The following is an 18,841-nucleotide window of genomic DNA, read 5'->3' as shown; positions in this document are numbered from 1 at the left end:
ATTGTGTGCGTTGCTGATAATGATAATTATATTATTGCGAATCACGAATTTAACCTTTTTTTGTTTTTACACAGCATGAAGCATTTTATTTGAATCTTCTCATCAAGATGTCATCAAGTACGGTTTTCATTGTACGTGTCTTTCTGTTATATATTTCTTATTATTCAGTTGTTTAAACCCATTTTAAATCAAGAGTACCATTTGTAAAGTGATGATTTTGCAGTTCCCATTTTCACTGAAACATTAGGTTTGGGTGATGCTCAGCTACCAATCCTGTCATGTCAGGATTTTTTCTAATGACAAACTGCACTCCTAAAGACTTTTGTTTTGTAGAGCATCTTGTGTATATGTTTGTCTTGCGAACAGGATTTCCACCTTTAAGAAGAAAAGTGAATGAATTTGCTTATGGTTATCATTGGCAATTTGCCTAAATATATAAAGAAAGAAAAATTAGAGTCACAGAATGTTTGTCTACATAATCAGATACATTTTTAATTTTAAGGTGCTGTATACTCATCAAAAAACAAAGAAAAGTAAAACTTGGCATGATGGCAGACTAAAGGTATACCAAGACAACAAAGCACTTCTGTATGATGACCACAATGGTCACATTGATACATTATACATTAAGCCAGCTCAAGTAAGTGCCAATGTTTAATTAATAAATTCATTTCTATCGTGGAAGGTGTCAGATAGCCCTACATGTTTTGGTCTTATGTGCACTGCCACTACCTTCCAATTATCAACCCAATTTGCCATCCTCATAGTTGATTGATTTATGACATTTTCATTTATTTTTATTCTTGCCAAAACAAAAACAAATTTTTTTATATCAAAATAAAAATCTTGATTTAAAATGTTAGGGATTTCCTTGTGTTTAAAGGTTTATTTAGGTGCTGATCTTGAAAGTGCGAAATACTTGATAACAGTTGATGATAATGGCAATAGTGAAATAAACAAACCACTCCCATCCAGCACTGGTGATGTTAAAGTACAGTGTGCACACCCTAAAACTGCTAAAACATTTACAAGAAAAAGAATGGTAAAGTATATTTCAAATTCTAAACTCCTAGAACTAGCCTGTGAATAATAATTTACTAAAGTTCTGTCTACACTATCAAATTTTATGTGACAAAAACATGTGATGTGCCCATACAGTATATGGACACGATGATGTCATATCACTATATTTGGACATATCACTACCATATTTGGGCACATCACACTTTTTTTGTCAAACTAGTTTGATAGTGGAGGCAGTGCTTAACTCTATGAATATATTTCTAGTTTTTCTAATAATTTCTTTGCAAGCTTATCTTTAGTCTTTGAGTGATTTCCATGCAAAGCATCTATGTGGTTATAAGGACATCCACTATGTTTTGGTCTTTGAAAATTTATCTTGTTTTCCAGATTCCATACACTTGAATTTAAGAAAGGATTTGGTTTCCTGTAAGCCACCCCACAGTAATAAAACATAACAAACTATTACATTATGTATACCTATTACTGCTTAAAATGTAAATTGTATATAAAGTATATTGTACCAAATGTCTTTCATTTCATTATTTAAGGGATTTACTGTTCCACGGCAAGTGAATACAAAACCGGAGAATGGCCTCAAAGAATCTCCTGTGGAACATTCAAAGTTCTCTCCACCACCCACAAACAATTCATCAAGGCAGCAACATTGCAGTGAGAATAGGGGTGTAATTACACCTTGTAATAAACAATTCACTGGTTCTAAAAACTCCAACCAGCAGAATAAAACGTCAGGAATATTGAATAGTTACAGCAGTGAAGATGTTTGTGATGATAGAAATGGTGTAGGATCAAATTCTACTGCCAAAAGTAATATATGTCAACCATCATTAAATCAAACAAATATTGGAGAGTGCCAAACAAATAGTATTCATGCAGGTATGAAGAGGAATAGAGTCCAGATTTTAGAACTTCTTGGAAACAAAAGAAAGAAATTCCAAGTACCAGTGAAGCAGTCCAATGAAGTCTGTTCAGAAATGCAGACAAATCCTGGTAAGGTTGTTCATATTGAGGATAAAGTTAATGTTAAAATAGCTAATTGTTGTAAAGAGACTATACTAAAATTATCTGACCAACAGGGAACTAGAAATACAGTAAAATCTGAAGAAAATAATTTTGAGGAAACTGAATTTGTAAAGGAAAGGAATGACTTAGAAATGTGTCTGGAAACATCCGATACTAAACATATAATGCCAGATACAAATGTTTTAGTTAGCGATCCAGTTTTGATAAAGACTTGTTTAGAAGGTTGTGAGGAGAGTAGTGGTGATAATAGATTAGAAAACACAAATGAGGAAAAGATGGATTTAGTATTTAGTGAGGATTGTTCTAGTCAGACAGTGCAAATGGATGTAGATGTAGATATAGTAAAATCAGACAGACTAGGAGAGAACATCATAGAAAGCCATGTAGATGATGGCAATGAAATGTTCTTATTCGAGGATAGTATTGTAATAAATTATGAAGAACCAATAGTTGAAGACAGACAACCTGAATTAGAAGAAATTCTTGTAGAAGATTACAAACAACAGATTGTAGAAAATGGTGATATTGGCAACTTATCTTCTAATAGTGAAGTATCAAAAGCTGAAAACACTGTATATGAGATACCAAATAATAGTGTTTATGTAAAAAAATCAGAAGAAAATACTAAATTTCTCTTAATGAAGGATTTTGTACCAACAGAAGAGAATAACATATTCAAACGAAAGTTAGAAGACAATAATTTAGGGAAGGAAATTGTAGTAATACCAGAAAATATAGTAGATGATGTTGAAGTCTTTGGACAGAAAAACTTAACTGAAGATAATGACATATGTGTTGAAGATCGCTGTTCACCTTTATCTGAAAAGACGAACAAAGATTATGTTATGGCAGAAAAGTGTAAAATAATTACATTTGACAAGACTGTTCCATTAGATGTTTCTGTGACGGGTGAAGACAAAATAATGACCAAAAGCAATGAACTATCGGGAAACAGTGAAAACCTTGTTACTGGTAAGCTAGATAAAAATATTGAAATGTTTTATAAAGAAAAATATAATTTGCAATTGGTTAATCATTTGACAAGTGTTAGTAAAGTAGAGTGGAAGAATAACTTTCTTATACCAGAAGAAGAAAATACCAAATCAGTAACTAATGGAAAGAATGAGAGATGTGTTGCATCAGAGGAAATTATTCATATATCTGATGAAGAGGGTACCTTATCTGGTTGCTGTTTGAACTCGCAAAACCTTACAGAGTTTGATGATAGCATTTGTGAAGTGGATAAAACAGTGGTAATAAACTGCAAGTTAAAAGAGGCAAATTTTGTAGGAACAGCCATCAACCAAGTTCTAAACAGAAATAAATTAGTGGAAGTGAACATACCTTTTGAGAATACCAGCGAAGCGTTTTTTCAATGTGATGATCAAGATGATACTTTCATAACAAATGATTTGAATTTGTATGATGAGATGAAATCAGATGTTAATTTGCAGCAGATAACACAGACATTTGATGAATTGGATGATGAAAGTGTTGGTTCAAAGAAAGACTACGACCATCCAGCACAAGATTGCAATACTGAAATAATTAGCCGTGATAAAGATAACATAGTGCATCAAAGTTGTGAAGAAATTTTGCAGGATATACAAAATGACATGCCAATAATAGTGGATGAATGTGAATCTGATGATTCTCAGTTGCTCTATTCAAAGAAAGGTTGCGACCTTCTAACACATGATTGCAATATTGAAACAATTAGCCGTGATAAAGAAAACATAGTACATCAAAGTTGTGATGAAATTAAGCAGGATTTTCAAAATGACATGCCTATAATAGTGGATAACAGTGAACCTGAGGGTACTAGTGATGGCTCTCAGTTGTTCAGTTGCCAACAAGTATTGCCAATGTCAGTGCCCAGTAGTCAAGAGACTTCAACATCTGCAGATACTTTTGATTTTGTCCCAATCTCTAGCCCAGTTTCAAAGAAGGTATTATCAAACATGAAATCATCTGATGATATTATGAATGATTATCATTCCCAAAGTGAATATTGTTCAAAATCTTCTAATCATGAGAGGTGTAAATTGGATGAGTCTCCGTCATTAATCAATTTGAGTTCTCAGTCAATTTCCCATTCTTTGAATTACTTTCAAAGTTGGGAGACTTCAGATGAGGAGAAGGTACATTGTAGAGAACAGACACTTGTAGAAGACTTCAATGAAATAAGATATGAACAGGCTAAATTATCCACTAATGCTAGATGTTGTGAATTATGGAGTTCTAAGCCTTTGGAACAAAGTCATTCAAACGGTAAGAACATTTGTTTTAATCAGATACAGTAATAGGTGTATGCATTAATTAATACATTGTCACACTATACTTTTTAATAATTGAATCTTGAAAAACATCTTTAATCTAAATTCTTTCACTTTAGACTTCACTTTACCTCCCTACAAGGAGAATACCACTTCTCTCAAGAACACATACGACTGCACAGAGGTAACTCGCAACTTAATTGATGAGATACTTTCAAAACAAAGTGTCAATAATGCTGTTTCTGCTAGAACTACTAAAAACAGAAATATCTATAATCGGAAATTAAATGTAAGTTTCCTCACTAGTTAATGGAATATTGTGAAGTGTTTGTATATTATTATTATTATAATCTGTTTCAAATTCCTTCTAAAATGTAATCGTTCCATTTACCTAGGTTACTAATAAGGTTGAAGAGTATTTATGGAGAGGTACCAAATGCAGTGAAACTGCAAAGAGGTCGTCAAGTTGTCATTTGAGACCAATTCACAGAAGTGACCATCAGAAACCCAACTTACCAGATGCATTTTCCATCAGTGATCAAGAACGTCAACAGACTTCTTTAAGCCGAGATATGTTTTCAAAGAGGAAAGGAGGCATTTTTAGTTTTGAAGAAGATCCATATAATTTTAAATGGAGTAGATATAATACAAAGGAAGGCAGAAATCTACTATCACCACAACATTACAAAGAAAATGTATCGAGATATTTTAAAAATGAAAGAGAAACAAGATTAAGTACTGCAACAAAAAGGCCTTATAATGGATCACAAATGAATAGAGATTTTGATTGCAATGCCAATGAGAAATTCAATGATGTTACTGCCAATTCCATAAGTTTTGAATCATTTATGCCAGACTCATCTTTAGCATATAATTTGATTGAGGCTGATTTATTCTATGAGGATGATGTGAAGCAGGATTCAAGGCTAGGAAATTTAAAAACAAGTGCTGAATATTACCAAAGAGTTCCAGAGGCTCAACCATTGCAGGAAGTGTCAGAAGGTAATGTACAAATATCAGAAGTTTATCAAAAAGTTCCTGAAAAGTATCCAGAGGTTCTAGAAGAAACTGGAGATGATCAACTGTACCAAAAGATGGCAGATAATGGTACAAGTAGATCACAAAAGCCATTAAGAGCATTTAAGGATTTAAGAAGTTATGGAAAAACCAACCAAGCTCATACATTTGAGTCCACAGAAAGACCATTGTCATCACAAACTCTTGCAACAGATAGTAAATGCATCTCACAATATTTTGCATCAAATAAACATGTTAATGACAACTATCTTGAGTTGGTGACACCTCTTTACTCATCTCCAAATAATGATCATAATAATAGGAATTTAGATTTTAGCATTAGACAAAGGAAAACAATTATATCTCAACCACCAGATGTAGAATTAGAGAGTAATAATTGGAAGTCACAATCTCATGAATATTTGACCACATCCAGAATTACCTGCAAAGAAAGCAAAAGAAATTCAATATCAATGAACAAGAAAAAACGTACAGATATTAATCTTAGCCAGGGAAGAGAAGGTATATTGGAATTAGGTATGCTTTTATGATATAGGACATGCGTGAGAGAAAACATAATCTTTAATTAAAGTCTTAGTGGTGCTAGTGTTCAGATGATCTTAAAAAGAATTAACTGAAAATCCGTTTGGTTGTCGCAAGTTCAAAATCTCTCTATTCTTGTTTTTAGGTACTGTTCCTGTAATCGAGTCCAATGCTAATTCTTTCAATATGAATCTAACTTTGGATAAGTCATTAAGTAAGTTATTTTATTTTCTCATTAATTCATGTTTTCATTAGTAAAAAGTTATTTTATTTTTCTAATCAATTACAGTAGGTATTTCATTTTTCATTAAGTAAATATTTCAAAAATGAAATAGTTCATAAACAAAATTAAATTTGAGTCTGCAATCAATTGTTGGCAAATGTACATAAATTTTCCATTTCAGTAGCTTTGAAATTAAATTTTAAACTATGTCAATGATGATAACAATTGTTGTATTCGATTGGGAACTTTCGTAGTCAACATAAAAGCTGTCGAGTACTTTTTGTATTCGAATGGTAAACTGTAAACGGATTGTGCTCAACAAGAAGTTTTTGTTGAGAACAATCTCAACACACAAAATATTCCGTTAAATAAGTACTCAATGGAAAAACTGTACTCAACAGTAAATTGCCAATCAATTACAACAAATAATAATAATTACTTTATTTTTAATAAGTGTACTAACTTACATTGTAATAAATTGGTTTAGTGTTAGTGAGAGCTCATCTGAACATGAGAAACTTTCTATGTACAGTATATTTACATCACCTCAATCTGTAGTAGTATTTTAAGCACATTTAGTGAATTTTTATTTCTTTTTCTTTTACTGTATTAAGTTAAGATACTGTAGTTTAAGGGGGAGACCGCTTCATTAGCCACTAGATGGCTATGTGACTATCTGGCTTCTCCGGGAGACGTGTCTCCGAATTGTCATAAATAAAAAAATAAATAAATAATTTGCTTGTATTTTCAGCTGATGAACTCCAGGATTTTTTTGGGGATGATGTTGATGAAGTATTTAATGCCATTGGTGACGATGTCAGTGGACCAGATTCTACGCAGGAAACAACTCTACAGGTCTCGCCACACCAGCAAAATGAAACCCTGCATCAAATTCATTTTGAAAATAAAAACACCTTATTATGTTCTGGAAATAGAGATGTAGTTTGTCCTAATAAATCAACATCTTTAGAATTGTCTAGAAACTTTCAAAAGCCTGGGTTAACAGACATAAAATCTTGTCTAAAAACAAACAATGTAATTTGTACACATGACAGAAGCAAGAGTTTTCAAGTGTTGAGTGAAGATCAGTCTTTTCCCTATGTCAATAATGTATTACCAGTGGCTAGTGTGAACAATAGAGTCAACAATTTGGGCAGCACTTTACATAATAATCAGGTATATATTCACAATGTATAGTTAGTATAGGTTTTTATAAAAAAAAAAAATCATATTTCAGTTTAATTATTCAAGTTATAATAAAAAAAGCCCAGCTTGTTTCTAACATAAAGATCTTTCAAAATGATGTTACTTTTTATACTTTTTACGTTTGTAAACTTGACAGTAAAATTCCTTTAATCAATGTTTGAACACTTTCTTTCACCCTAAAGGGAAGACTTTGGTGCTTTCCACAGTTGTCCCCTTCTAAGGCTCTGTCTACACTATCAAACTAGTTTGATAATGTAGACATAGCTTAAGGGTCCTACTGTAATTATGGCTTTGTATTATTATTATTTAGATGTCAATAGGAAATAAGCTGAGGTTTTCATCAAAGGATGAGGTAGATAGTGCAGCTACACCAACCAGACAAACTGTCATACCAATACTCTTTGAAGGAATTCAAGTTTATAAAACTATATTAGCTTCAGCAATTAAAGGTAATTAGTCACCTATGTCTTTAAAACATATTAAAACATAAGTACAGGTACCACATGTCCTTACCCATGATAGTTTGAAGTGGTTTCAGACAATGTTCCATGGCCAGTTAAATGTGTTCAGAAGAACATTATGTTCATATAATATTCCCATTTAAAACAATTATGTCAAAATAATTTCTTTCTTATTTGATAATTAACAAAGATTACATTTTAATTATCTTTACAGAACATCTAAATATACTTATGTTCAGTTTAAGTCAACAGTACCACCAGGCACTAAGTAAGATTGATATTAGTAACTTAACACCTAACTGTGATAGGCAGACTGATTCCACTGGACCTACGTGTCAGCACAACATAGCGGCAAAGATTGTATGCGTAAAAAAAGATGGAGCAAATAAAGGTAGATTCTTTTATACATGCAGCCAGTCAAGAAGCTCTCAGTGTAAGGTACGGTTATCAAAAAATTGTCATCGTTTTCTTCATTGTAGTTTTCAATCATCAGAATTGAAAACCAGAGTGAAACATCATCATCAACATTTATACTGTATAATACCACTAAACTCGATTGCTTTGTATTTTTTTAAATAACTCCTCCTTAACCACAGGGCTGACAGTCTTGCTTGGACACCTACTAATCCCAAGTGTTTAGTCTGTGTTAGAAATACGATTTCATAAATGTTTTTTAGATTAATTTCTTTGCTACATCTGAACACCTCAACACATTCTTTGCCATCTTTACACATCACAACTACAGTAGTATACATTAAAAGGCAATTATGCTTTAAATTTCTTGGTGGTTTACCTATATCCTCCATTCTCTCCACCTCTCAAACCTCTGTAACTACTATATATTAACAAACATTTTTTTTAATGAATTTTAGTTCTTCTTGTGGGCAGACCAATACAGACCTGACAAAGTTGACAAAGACAAAACTAAGTCATTTATACCAAAGATAAGTTCACTGATGGAAATGAGGAATTTTATGAAGAGTGTTGGGCTTTCCTTACACTGCGGAGCCAAATTAATCAGGAAGGCAAGAAGTGGTTTCAGTCAACCCAATCTACCTGTAAGAATCTTCACATTGTCTTTGCATTGTTTAAAGATATTGTCATTATGGCATGTTGTTTTTACATTGTCACCAACATTGTAAATATTATCACATGGTAAGCATTGTAAATTAATCATATTTGCATTATTTTTGAAGCCTTGGATAAAGAAATATAGAAGAGACATGGAAGATGGTGTTAAAAAGAAACTGTTCTTGAAGCTTCTACATAAAGATGTATCGTCTGCTTATGCCAAAGGTCAGATATTTAATTGCGGTTTAGGAGAAGATAGAGGAACACATACGATTGATTGAAGAAACACACACATGCTTACAATAGTGCTATAATATAGATATTTATTTTGTTTTATATGGGAAAAGTAATTTAAATATTATTTTAAATAACAATATTTATATTGTTGTGTTTAGATGATATATGGGTTATTAGTAGTAGTTTACAGTTTGAGCCATCCTCTAGTTTCATAGCTAAAAGTGTCTACCATGGCCCATCATCCAACATGGAGTTAGAGATCGAACCAGTGACTGGATATTCACCTTCTAATTGGCCTTCAGGTAATTAAATGTTTCATTTTTATTCTTCTCTAGTATTACTATGAATACCATCTTTTAACACAACTATTAAAACACATCTTTTTAATTTAGAGTTTGATTAAAAAGTTTGATTGATTTTATAATTTTTAATAAGTACATTTTTACCTTTTTAAAATCTTTTAAACATATTTTAAACAGTTTTAATTACTGTAGTATCACTAGTTTAAATTGTGGTAGGCTTTTATGGTTTTTTAACTTGTTTTTTAAAGTTCATTTAATTCTTATAATGGTTTTATACATGTATGTACTGTGCCTATGTACAATCATTGATTCTCTTTTTTTACATTTGTATTGACATTACTGTATGTCATTAATTAAGACATAGACCTTAAATTACTGGATGAGCAACTTATTTGTCAAATCCTTAACTGTCATATTGTTTTTGAGTATAGATACTCCAGTGCATGGCCTGTTACTATTGAACGCAAGCAGTGAACTGGCTCAGCTGTACAATATTGATGAACACATTTCCCTGAATTCAGTTCCTGTGCTTCCGTACCTTATGGACAGGTAAGGTCATCATCTAAGGTCGCTCGACAATAAAGAGAAAGAGTGGAAAACAAAAGGAAAAGTTATTTTTTTGTACAATGATTACGAAATAAAGAAAGAATGAATGAATAAATTTCTTTTTTATTTGCTTTTTAGTTCGTACCACCCAGACAATATGAAGCAAGCTTCTGGTAGTAAGGCCTTTAAAAGTCCACTTTGCAGAAAACCTCAGCAACATGCAATTCCTTGTACCTCACAGGAAATTGTAAGTAAATCTGTTAAATTGATTTTTGCTTTACACTGTCTGGTGATCATATAGCCAGACAGTAGTCAATCTTAGATTAGCTGATGATCCTAAATCAATTGTTTTCTTTGTATAATTACAGGTGCATCTTGCTAATGAGTTCATATATAATTACCATCTGAATGATGATCAAGCAGAAGCATTGCTACAAGTTGCTTCAATGTTTGAAACAACTGACAACAGTTCTATACAAAGACCACCTATTAGTCTAATACATGGTAAAACATAAACTTAGGTCTTAAGCTCTGTCTACACTATCAAACTGTATGTGATAAAAAACATGTGATGTGCAAATGTGTAAAAAAAATACTATTACCATAAATGACTCTCAAAGAGGCATATTATTCTCTATTAAGATGATAATATGGTCAGTTCCATTGACGTGATATTCACCAACCTATACAGGTATTGTTCTTTACTTTATTTACAGGTGTTTTTGGTGCTGGCAAAAGTTTTCTGTTGTCTGTAGTTGTGTTGTTTCTTGTCAAATTGTTTGAAATGAAACCTGACCAAGCGGACTCGTGTGAAGATAGTCATTGGAGACTTCTTATCTCGTCTACCACTAATGTTGCTGTTGACAGGATTCTTCTTGGGTGTGTGTTACTGAACATTATTAATTTGCTTGTATGTCTTGGTCACTGGCTTTGTTACACTCCATTGATTTCATTACTTTTACTATTACAGAGTACTATTTTACTCTTACAACCTCTCTCCTTTTTTCCATTAATTTATGTTAAACACTATTTATCAATTCAAACTGTTTGAATACCAGAATTCTAACTTTTATACAAATTCAGTTCAAACTGTATGAATCCAAGACCTCTAACTTTTATACAAATTCAGTTCAAACTGTATGAATCAAAGACCTCTAACTTTTATACAAATTCAGTTCAAACTGTATGAATCAAATTTACAATTTTTTTACTTAACATTGTTTTTATTTCTTTATTTTAGGTTATTAGATCTTGGATTTGAAGATTTTATCCGTGTAGGAAGCCTTCGAAAAATCAGTAAGCCAATTCTGCCCTACAGGTAATGATCAATATTTGTATGCGATCATTTTCTATGCGATCATTTTCAATGTAAAACAGAAACGTCACCAGTAAGCATAGTTTTTTAGAGCTATTTATAATAATGATTTTGTATAATGCACATACCAGTGATACTAATACATAATCAGCCGTGGTCAGCCCACTCCTGGAAAAAAGCCTCAGCTTACTCCTTCCTCTCTGATAACCATTTGGCGTATCTCAAATATTGTTGAATTTCTTTTTCCTTCCATTGGCGTGCAATATTGATGTCAGTATTGTATTCATTTCCAATCTACAACTGATGTCCAGAATTTGACTATTTCCATTTTCCAAAGATGCAATACAAAATACCAATATTTAAAATATTTTTGTATAGTGTTCATGCGTCTGATAAACAGAATGACGATATCAAAGAACTGCAAGAGATGCTGAAGTCAGACCTCACATCGTCAGAGAAACAGTTGATTAAGAGAAGTCTTGAACGCCAACGTCTTGGTCATAACAAAGCCTTGTTAGCTCAAGTTAAAGTCGTCGCTGTCACATGTGCTGCCTCTGTTTTTCCATGCATTGATAAACAACAATTTCCCGTAAGTCAATTGTCGTATTCGATAAGGACGTTACCGATATGCATAGCCAGAAAATTTTAGGTGCTGAACTAGAATTGTCCTATCTTTTGCATTACAATTTACAAAATTTGGAAGTGAATCCACCTATGATAAGCTATGGCAACTTTATGTTTTCTCATTTATTGTTAAAGGTTGTATTGTTGGATGAGTGTAGTCAAATGACAGAACCAGCCTCCTTATTACCAGTAGCAAAGTTTCATTGTGAAAAGATTGTTCTAGTTGGTGATCCTAAACAGCTGCCCCCAACCATACAGAAGTCCGAGTCTTCAACAAACTACGGCCTAGAGCAAACGCTGTTCGACCGGCTTGTTGCCATGGTAAGATGATGCAGTCATGGTACAGTAAAATTGCCGCAAAAGCAAATTCAATGATAGGTACAATTGGACACGCCTTCACCTTTATGGATTCTGAAATGTTTCTTACCTTATAGAGTTCTGCGGTGCTGACGTCACGGCGGTAGGTGGCACTGCATGGTTGCTATCCAACCAAAAAATGCGTTCAACCCTACTATGTTGATAAACTGTATAGATCTGTATTTTTATCAAATTATGTTTTATCTTAAATACATATCTATACAGTTTATCAACATAGTAGCGTTGAACGCATTTTTTGGTTGGCTAGCAACCATGCAGCGCCATTTATCGTCATGACGTCAGCACAGTAGAACTCTATACAAAACTTTAGTTCGTCCTATTTTGGAGTTTTCTGTTCAGTCATGGTCACCACAGAAGTATTGATTAATGGCAATACTATTGAATATATGTTTTAATGTCCATAACTTTCCTTAAAAAAGTTACCACTGGGCCCTATTTTGAATCCAACGGTTACTCTCCATGTATTCCAAATAGTGAATCGGAACACATGATAATAGAGCATCATTTTTCAGATGAGGCCTTAAACTGTTTAGTCGACCATTTACTGTTGTACTGTAAATCCCCACCCCATAAATCTGAAATTCTTCATGGCCTCCTTGAAGCAAAGAAATTCTACATTCCAATATTGATAGCAATAGTATTTTATCTCTCATTAGGGGATTGAGGCTGTTATGCTGCGTACTCAGTACAGATGCCATCCTCATATCAGTGCTCTGTCTAATCATCTATTCTATGATAATCAACTTGTTGATGGAGTTAGTACTGAACAACGACAACCACTTATGGTAAGCAAGTTTGTGATAATGCTATTTTAGTCACATGCAAACGAGACTCTACAGCTCACAATGTCGGTCGGTTGGTAAACACTAACTCAAATTTGAGCATGCGATTGCAGCCATGTATATATTGCCTTGTTTCTCATGTGTGTTTGATTGATTGAGTTCATGGTTTGCACATATTTTCTTGTATGTCCAGTACATCATCCTTTGTTGTAACAAAATGTAGTAGTGTACACAGCCATTGTCTTAGATAGAGACAGAACACAGATTGTACACAAATGCTGTTTGAAATTCGTCTAGTTTCCTAATAATATAATATCCAATCTGTATAATAAGCATTTTTTCAAACAGGATTTGCCAACACTCTGCTTCTACAATGTGCATGATGGTCAGGAACATTGTGAATCAAATGGTAGTTATTATAACCTTCAAGAAGGAACCTTTGTTGCATCACTTTTGCAAGTAATACTACAGCATGGGGTAGATGCTGTTGATATAGGCGTTATAACACTGTACAGAGCACAGGCCTTTAAGATTTCAGAGTTTCTGAAGACCCAAACGTATGTGTATACTTCTATGTAGAATAAATTTTATTTAAGATAATATTTCCCCCCTGAAAAGAATAATTTAATAAATAATAAAAGAATAAAAAAAAAAATTTTTTGCTGAATGAGCCATTTTAATGTACCGTAATAGTTTTTAATTCATTTTTTCCAAAAATTGGATCAATATAAAAATTATTTATTATTTTCTGTAAACCAAATTTCATTCATACTTTCTGTAACTAGAATATTTCTGGGTTTTATCTCCTGTATTTAGTTTTTAAATTTAGTTGATTTCCAAATATGTGACCAAAATATGATTACTGTACAGTAGCTATCGTTTCTTTTGTTCCTCTCATCAGTACTATGAAACCACAGGATGTTCAACGCATTCAGATTTCAACCGTTGATGCTTTTCAAGGAGGCGAGAAAAATGTGGTTTTATTATCCTGTGTTCGAACTGACTATGTTGGGTTCATAGATTCATATAAGTAAGAAGAAAATTTACAAGAAAACATTATTAGTTAAAAATATAGAAATGAATGGCTACTGTACTGGTAAATTTGTGTTGATTGTTTTTTAGGAGAACTAATGTGGCATTAACCAGAAGTAAATATCATCTGTTTATTATTGGACATCTTAGAATTCTATCACAAAATGAGTTATGGGGACAGGTCATTGAACTTTGTAAAGGTAATTTTATTGATAGAACATTAAATAATGTTAAAATGATAATAATTTAAAATATTGAAAACTTGATTGTTTCTCAATAACAGGACTAGTTCATTTTTCTATATTTAATTGAATACATTTTCTAGAGCGGCCTAATGGTATCCAGTCTGCCAAAAGCTTTATAAAGGAATGGAAGGACAAACATATTGATACTTCAAGACCAAGATCTAAAAGAACGGTATTTCAAAAAAAGAAAGCAGATGAAGCACTGATTGAGGTTGTTGACCTTACAGGTAGGTCAAATAACCAATAAGTATATGAAAGTATTTTCATCAAGTTGTTTTTCTAGATTGCTTGTTAAGTTGAGTAGGCTATGCATAATTTTATAGGATAAAAGATAGAATATAAGATATTTAATGATCAAAGCATATTGATCGAAACGTTAAGAAACTCAACAGTACTTTTCAGAACTAATATATGTGGTGTACCGCAAACTTTATATCAACATTTGATTTCGCTATGCAAACCTTCAACAATAACAACAATACACATATTTTTAAGTTACTATATTCTATTTTTTATTTTATTTACAGAACTAAACGATAGTTGTCAAAAGAATGTTTTTGATGATCATCAGCCTACTACAATACCTATGGCTAACTCAGAGATTCTAGTAGATTCTCAAGAAAGCCTGCCATATTCACCTATGGATGTACCATCTACAGATGATGTAAACACTTTGATAGTAGCCACTCAAAATAAAGCATTTAACATCGCTTCAAGTTGTCCATCTCAGGAGACATCAGGTTTTTTTTTTTGTCTTTTGTGGATTTCACACTTTTATTTCACATTAGCATTGTTTCGTTCATGATTTTTACATTTATACATTATCTAATTCATCATAATGACATATGGTAGTTACAGTATTTGGTTTGCTACATGCTACAAAGTATAACCAAACTATTTCCTGTATAGGAATGTAGAAACATATTATATAACATTCATCTACAGTATACATGCACACACCTTATACTAATTCATGATTGTAATCTTTTCTTCATTCAAACTTATTCATCAAATTATCTAGTTTTGTTTTATTTTTCAATTTATACATTTATTGATGATGACAAGATTTTAGTTCAAACTGTGATTAATGTATTTGTTTGCCATTCTACAATTATTAACACATCTCATGATTCATATATATTTTAAGCAATATTATATATTATTAACATATGGATGTATATATATATATAAGTATTGCAATACATGTTTTTCTATCCCATCACTTTAACACTATAACACACAAGTCAATAATTTGCAAGTTAATCACCTATTTTGCATTAAATCATCAGGTTTAAACCAAGACAGTGTAAAAGAACATACAAGCCCATTTAATTCAACTACTGAAGAGATACAGATAATTGGTAGTACATCATCATCATACCATAAAGAGACTGTTTTAGAAGATGATTTACAAAGACTGGAACCCGGTACTACGGCAACTGATGTAATTACATGTCAAGAAGAGATACAAGGAACTGCTGTTGGTCATGCTTTTCATAACATATACCAAGAAAATGCAATTAAATCTAGTATACCTCATGAAAAATTAGGAGGAACTTTTCTAAGCCAAGAACAAAATAATTTATCTGATATAGATGGATATACAAGCCCATCTTATTCACCTCTGGAGGAGTTTGAAGAGTCTTTTAGTAGTAACAACAGTTTTGCAGGCTTAGAACAAAGTATGGCCAATATGACTTGAAATACTAGCTGTCTTATTCACCCTTTGAAGAGTACAAGCACACAGTAGTAACAATGTAAAGCTCTGTCTACACTATCAAACTTTATGTGACAAAATAATGTGATGTGCACATATATGAACATGATGATGTCATATCACTACCATAGTGAGAACATCACATTTTTGTTTCATAAAGTTTGATAATGTAGACAGACCTTAAGAGTGAGTGTGGCCGAGCGGTTAAGACAGTGGAACCGAAATCCATAGCCATAACATTGGCAAGGGTTCGAGGCTCACTCGCTCCATGGTTCTGGTGGTAGAACAAGTCTTCTCGGATAAGGACTATAAACCGTAGGTCCAGTGTACATCTGGCTCATGTGCACTTTAAAGAACCTAGTACATCTTTCGAGACGAGTAGGGGGTTACCCCGGTGTACTAGTTCATTCATACACACACACTGTCGTGGACAGACGAATTGGCGCCGTAGTTGGCTGCCGATGTCACAATGGGACCCTTAGTGGAGCAGTAGCCTTCAACTATGAAGTTTGCTCCTTAAAATTGAAGAAGATGAAGAAGAGAGTATCAACCTACTCTTATTTACTATTCAAGTTTCAAATACTGAATAATTGTAAACTACAAAAGCATTTAAAAAAAGGTGTTTTACAGAATATTTAATGATTTTTAGAATGTAAACCTTTTGTTTCAATAATTAATCTATAATGTACATAATATATAGGATTTTAAATTGCGTTAAAGTTTGATAGAAATGCACTAAAGTGAGAACCTGTGTTATGTTAACATTGTTTTTGTATAACGAATTTGCACGTTTTAATGTGCTTTGTTTGATTTATTTATAATATAAATTATTCTTATCTAGCTTTTTCAAGATCAAATAATGAAATATCCCATGGTTAGGTTATTGAATATTTGTATTTTCAGATAATATATATACCGTATTTATTCAAATAATAATATTAATAAACAGCCCACTTTGAATAAACCGAAAAAAAAACTGTTTCAAAAGTGTAGCTTCAAAATAAATAATTATTATTTTAACCCTTGACTTGAAGGAAAAACTGTTGCGATTTGATTGGGTCTCTGGTTGTTTGGTAATGACTGTCTCATGCGCACTTTATTGGTTAAACAATGAACCGATAAAACATTTTGTTTTGGCTGCGGAACACGACCTTAAAGACACTAGATCTACGTTTTTTTTAAACCTAATTTAAGGCCACACACTCTATTTTATGTAAAAATAAATACTAAATGGACCTGTTACAATATTTTTTTCCCGTTAAAAGTGTGAAAAATAAGACGATTCTATTAATTTAAGCGGCCCGTTATAAATCCCAACATGCATCGCGCGCGGATTGATATTTTCATATTGTGATCACGTGAAACAACAATAAAAGAACCGTAACTTTTCAGCGAAAATTTTGTATTAACGGATTCTGCCAAAAAAATTTAAATTGTCTTCTTTTTTTTGGCAGAATCTGTTAATACAAAGTCTCGTTGCTGAATTAAAATTCAGCAACGAGACAACGTCAGGCTAACCCTATTAGCGTATGTTCGTACGTTATTACCGCTCTTTTTAACAGCTAAGCTTACAAAACTAAGCCTACTAAACTAGGCCTAGAAACGTCTACGAGAGAACTTTCGACGCGAACTACTTAGGTAGTGCATTGTTTTTCTCTTTTTATCACAATTAGTACGCACATTTAAGAGAATACATTAATGCATTATTTTTACAAAACGTCAACAATTTCCAATACAAATTTGAAAAAAAACCCCATCGGATTTCAATAAAAGTAGGCTACAAAAAAAAAAATGTGCTTAAAAAGTAATTTAATACAATGATTAAACGATGAATTCGAGTAATAGTTGCAATCACCAGTCAAGGCTTTTGAAAAACATTTTGCAGCGAAATGTGCATTTATAGTGTAGGCCTAATGGTATTTAAAAAAGTAATGTTTGATATATTGCAATACTAATCATTTCGTGTCACGCACGACGATTTATTTTATTGTCAATGCAAAATGTTTATTACGCGTATAATTGAAATTGTTGACCAGTACAAGTATCTAGGAATTGTTTTCAATGATAAACTGAGTTGGGGAGACCATATAGACTTCATCAGCAAAAAATTAAGTCCCAGAATGTATTGTATGAGAACTTTATATAAATTTAACTCCTGTGATTTGATGTTACTTTCGTTCTATAGATCCGTTATATGTAGTGTGTGGACGTATTGCCTCTCCTGTTGGGCTGGTAATGTTACCGGAGGGAATAAAGGACGCCTTGAAACTTTCATCCGTCGGGCTGGTAAAATGATTGGTCTGGAACTGCCTTCCTTTACCGATGTGCACCTAGAACACCTCCAGAAAGATTTCGAACGCATTGAGTTGGATGCCTCTCATCCTCTCCACAAAGTGATAATAGACCAACTTAATCCAAGTGGTAGATTGAGGCTCCTCGGTGTGAAAACAAATCGATTTGCTAAATCCTTTATTCCCTCCGGTATCATCCAGTACAACAGGAAGTCAAGAAGATAATTTTATATTGTAATTTTTTAGATGTTTTTATATGAATGGTTTTATGCTATATTTGTTTTTATAGTGTTTTCTTTGTTATATGACGAGCAATGAATTTCCTTTTTGAGGATCAATAAAAGTTATCTTATCTTATCTTATAATGATTCTGAAACACTTTCGTATTTCTTCGTATTTACCTACTGTGTGGTTTAGTAAAATAGTAAAGTAAAAATGCCAATCTGCAAGCATTAGGGTAATATTATAATGAGAGTATGGTTACTTAATAAAGTCATGGAGAACTATAGGT

General features: G+C 32.5%; 1 protein-coding gene across 2 annotated transcripts; it reads left to right on the top strand.

Moving 5' to 3' along the window:
- Positions 1-85: 85 nt before the first annotated feature.
- Positions 86-17,171, top strand: LOC144845061 (5'-3' DNA helicase ZGRF1-like). Of its 2 annotated transcripts, XM_078702193.1 has the most exons (25): positions 86-131; positions 503-640; positions 884-1,042; positions 1,572-2,031; positions 6,046-6,114; positions 6,875-7,299; positions 7,640-7,778; positions 8,005-8,228; positions 8,663-8,848; positions 8,987-9,086; positions 9,257-9,400; positions 9,832-9,949; positions 10,085-10,193; positions 10,315-10,450; positions 10,663-10,825; positions 11,187-11,264; positions 11,640-11,850; positions 12,021-12,206; positions 12,920-13,048; positions 13,394-13,602; positions 13,947-14,075; positions 14,168-14,277; positions 14,403-14,549; positions 14,850-15,062; positions 15,612-17,171. In XM_078702193.1, exons 1-25 carry the CDS (start codon positions 108-110, stop codon positions 16,022-16,024), a joined length of 4,419 nt encoding a protein of 1,472 aa, XP_078558319.1. In that variant the 5' UTR covers positions 86-107; the 3' UTR covers positions 16,025-17,171. The 2 variants fall into 2 exon arrangements, with proteins under 2 accessions (XP_078558319.1, XP_078558320.1); XM_078702194.1 differs by lacking the exons at positions 86-131; positions 503-640; positions 884-1,042; positions 1,572-2,031 and adding an exon at positions 5,167-5,894.
- Positions 17,172-18,841: the final 1,670 nt, after the last annotated feature.

Source organism: Antedon bifida, chromosome 6 (genome assembly GCF_963402885.1).
Source record: "Antedon bifida chromosome 6, ecAntBifi1.1, whole genome shotgun sequence".
In the NCBI taxonomy this organism is placed as follows: domain Eukaryota; kingdom Metazoa; phylum Echinodermata; class Crinoidea; order Comatulida; family Antedonidae; genus Antedon; species Antedon bifida.
The sequence above is the reverse complement of the archived record's forward strand: the minus strand, read 5'-3'. Positions and strand labels throughout refer to the sequence as shown.

What these genes read in the sequence shown, in the direction of transcription:
- LOC144845061 (XM_078702193.1), top strand. Translation starts at nt 108, where the DNA reads ATGTCATCAAGTACGGTTTTCATT. An exon ending in AACTTTGGATAAGTCATTAA is followed by an intron (nt 6,115 to 6,874) that starts GTAAGTTATTTT and finishes TTGTATTTTCAG; the next exon opens with CTGATGAACTCCAGGATTTT. An exon ending in CTTGTACCTCACAGGAAATT is followed by an intron (nt 10,194 to 10,314) that starts GTAAGTAAATCT and finishes GTATAATTACAG; the next exon opens with GTGCATCTTGCTAATGAGTT.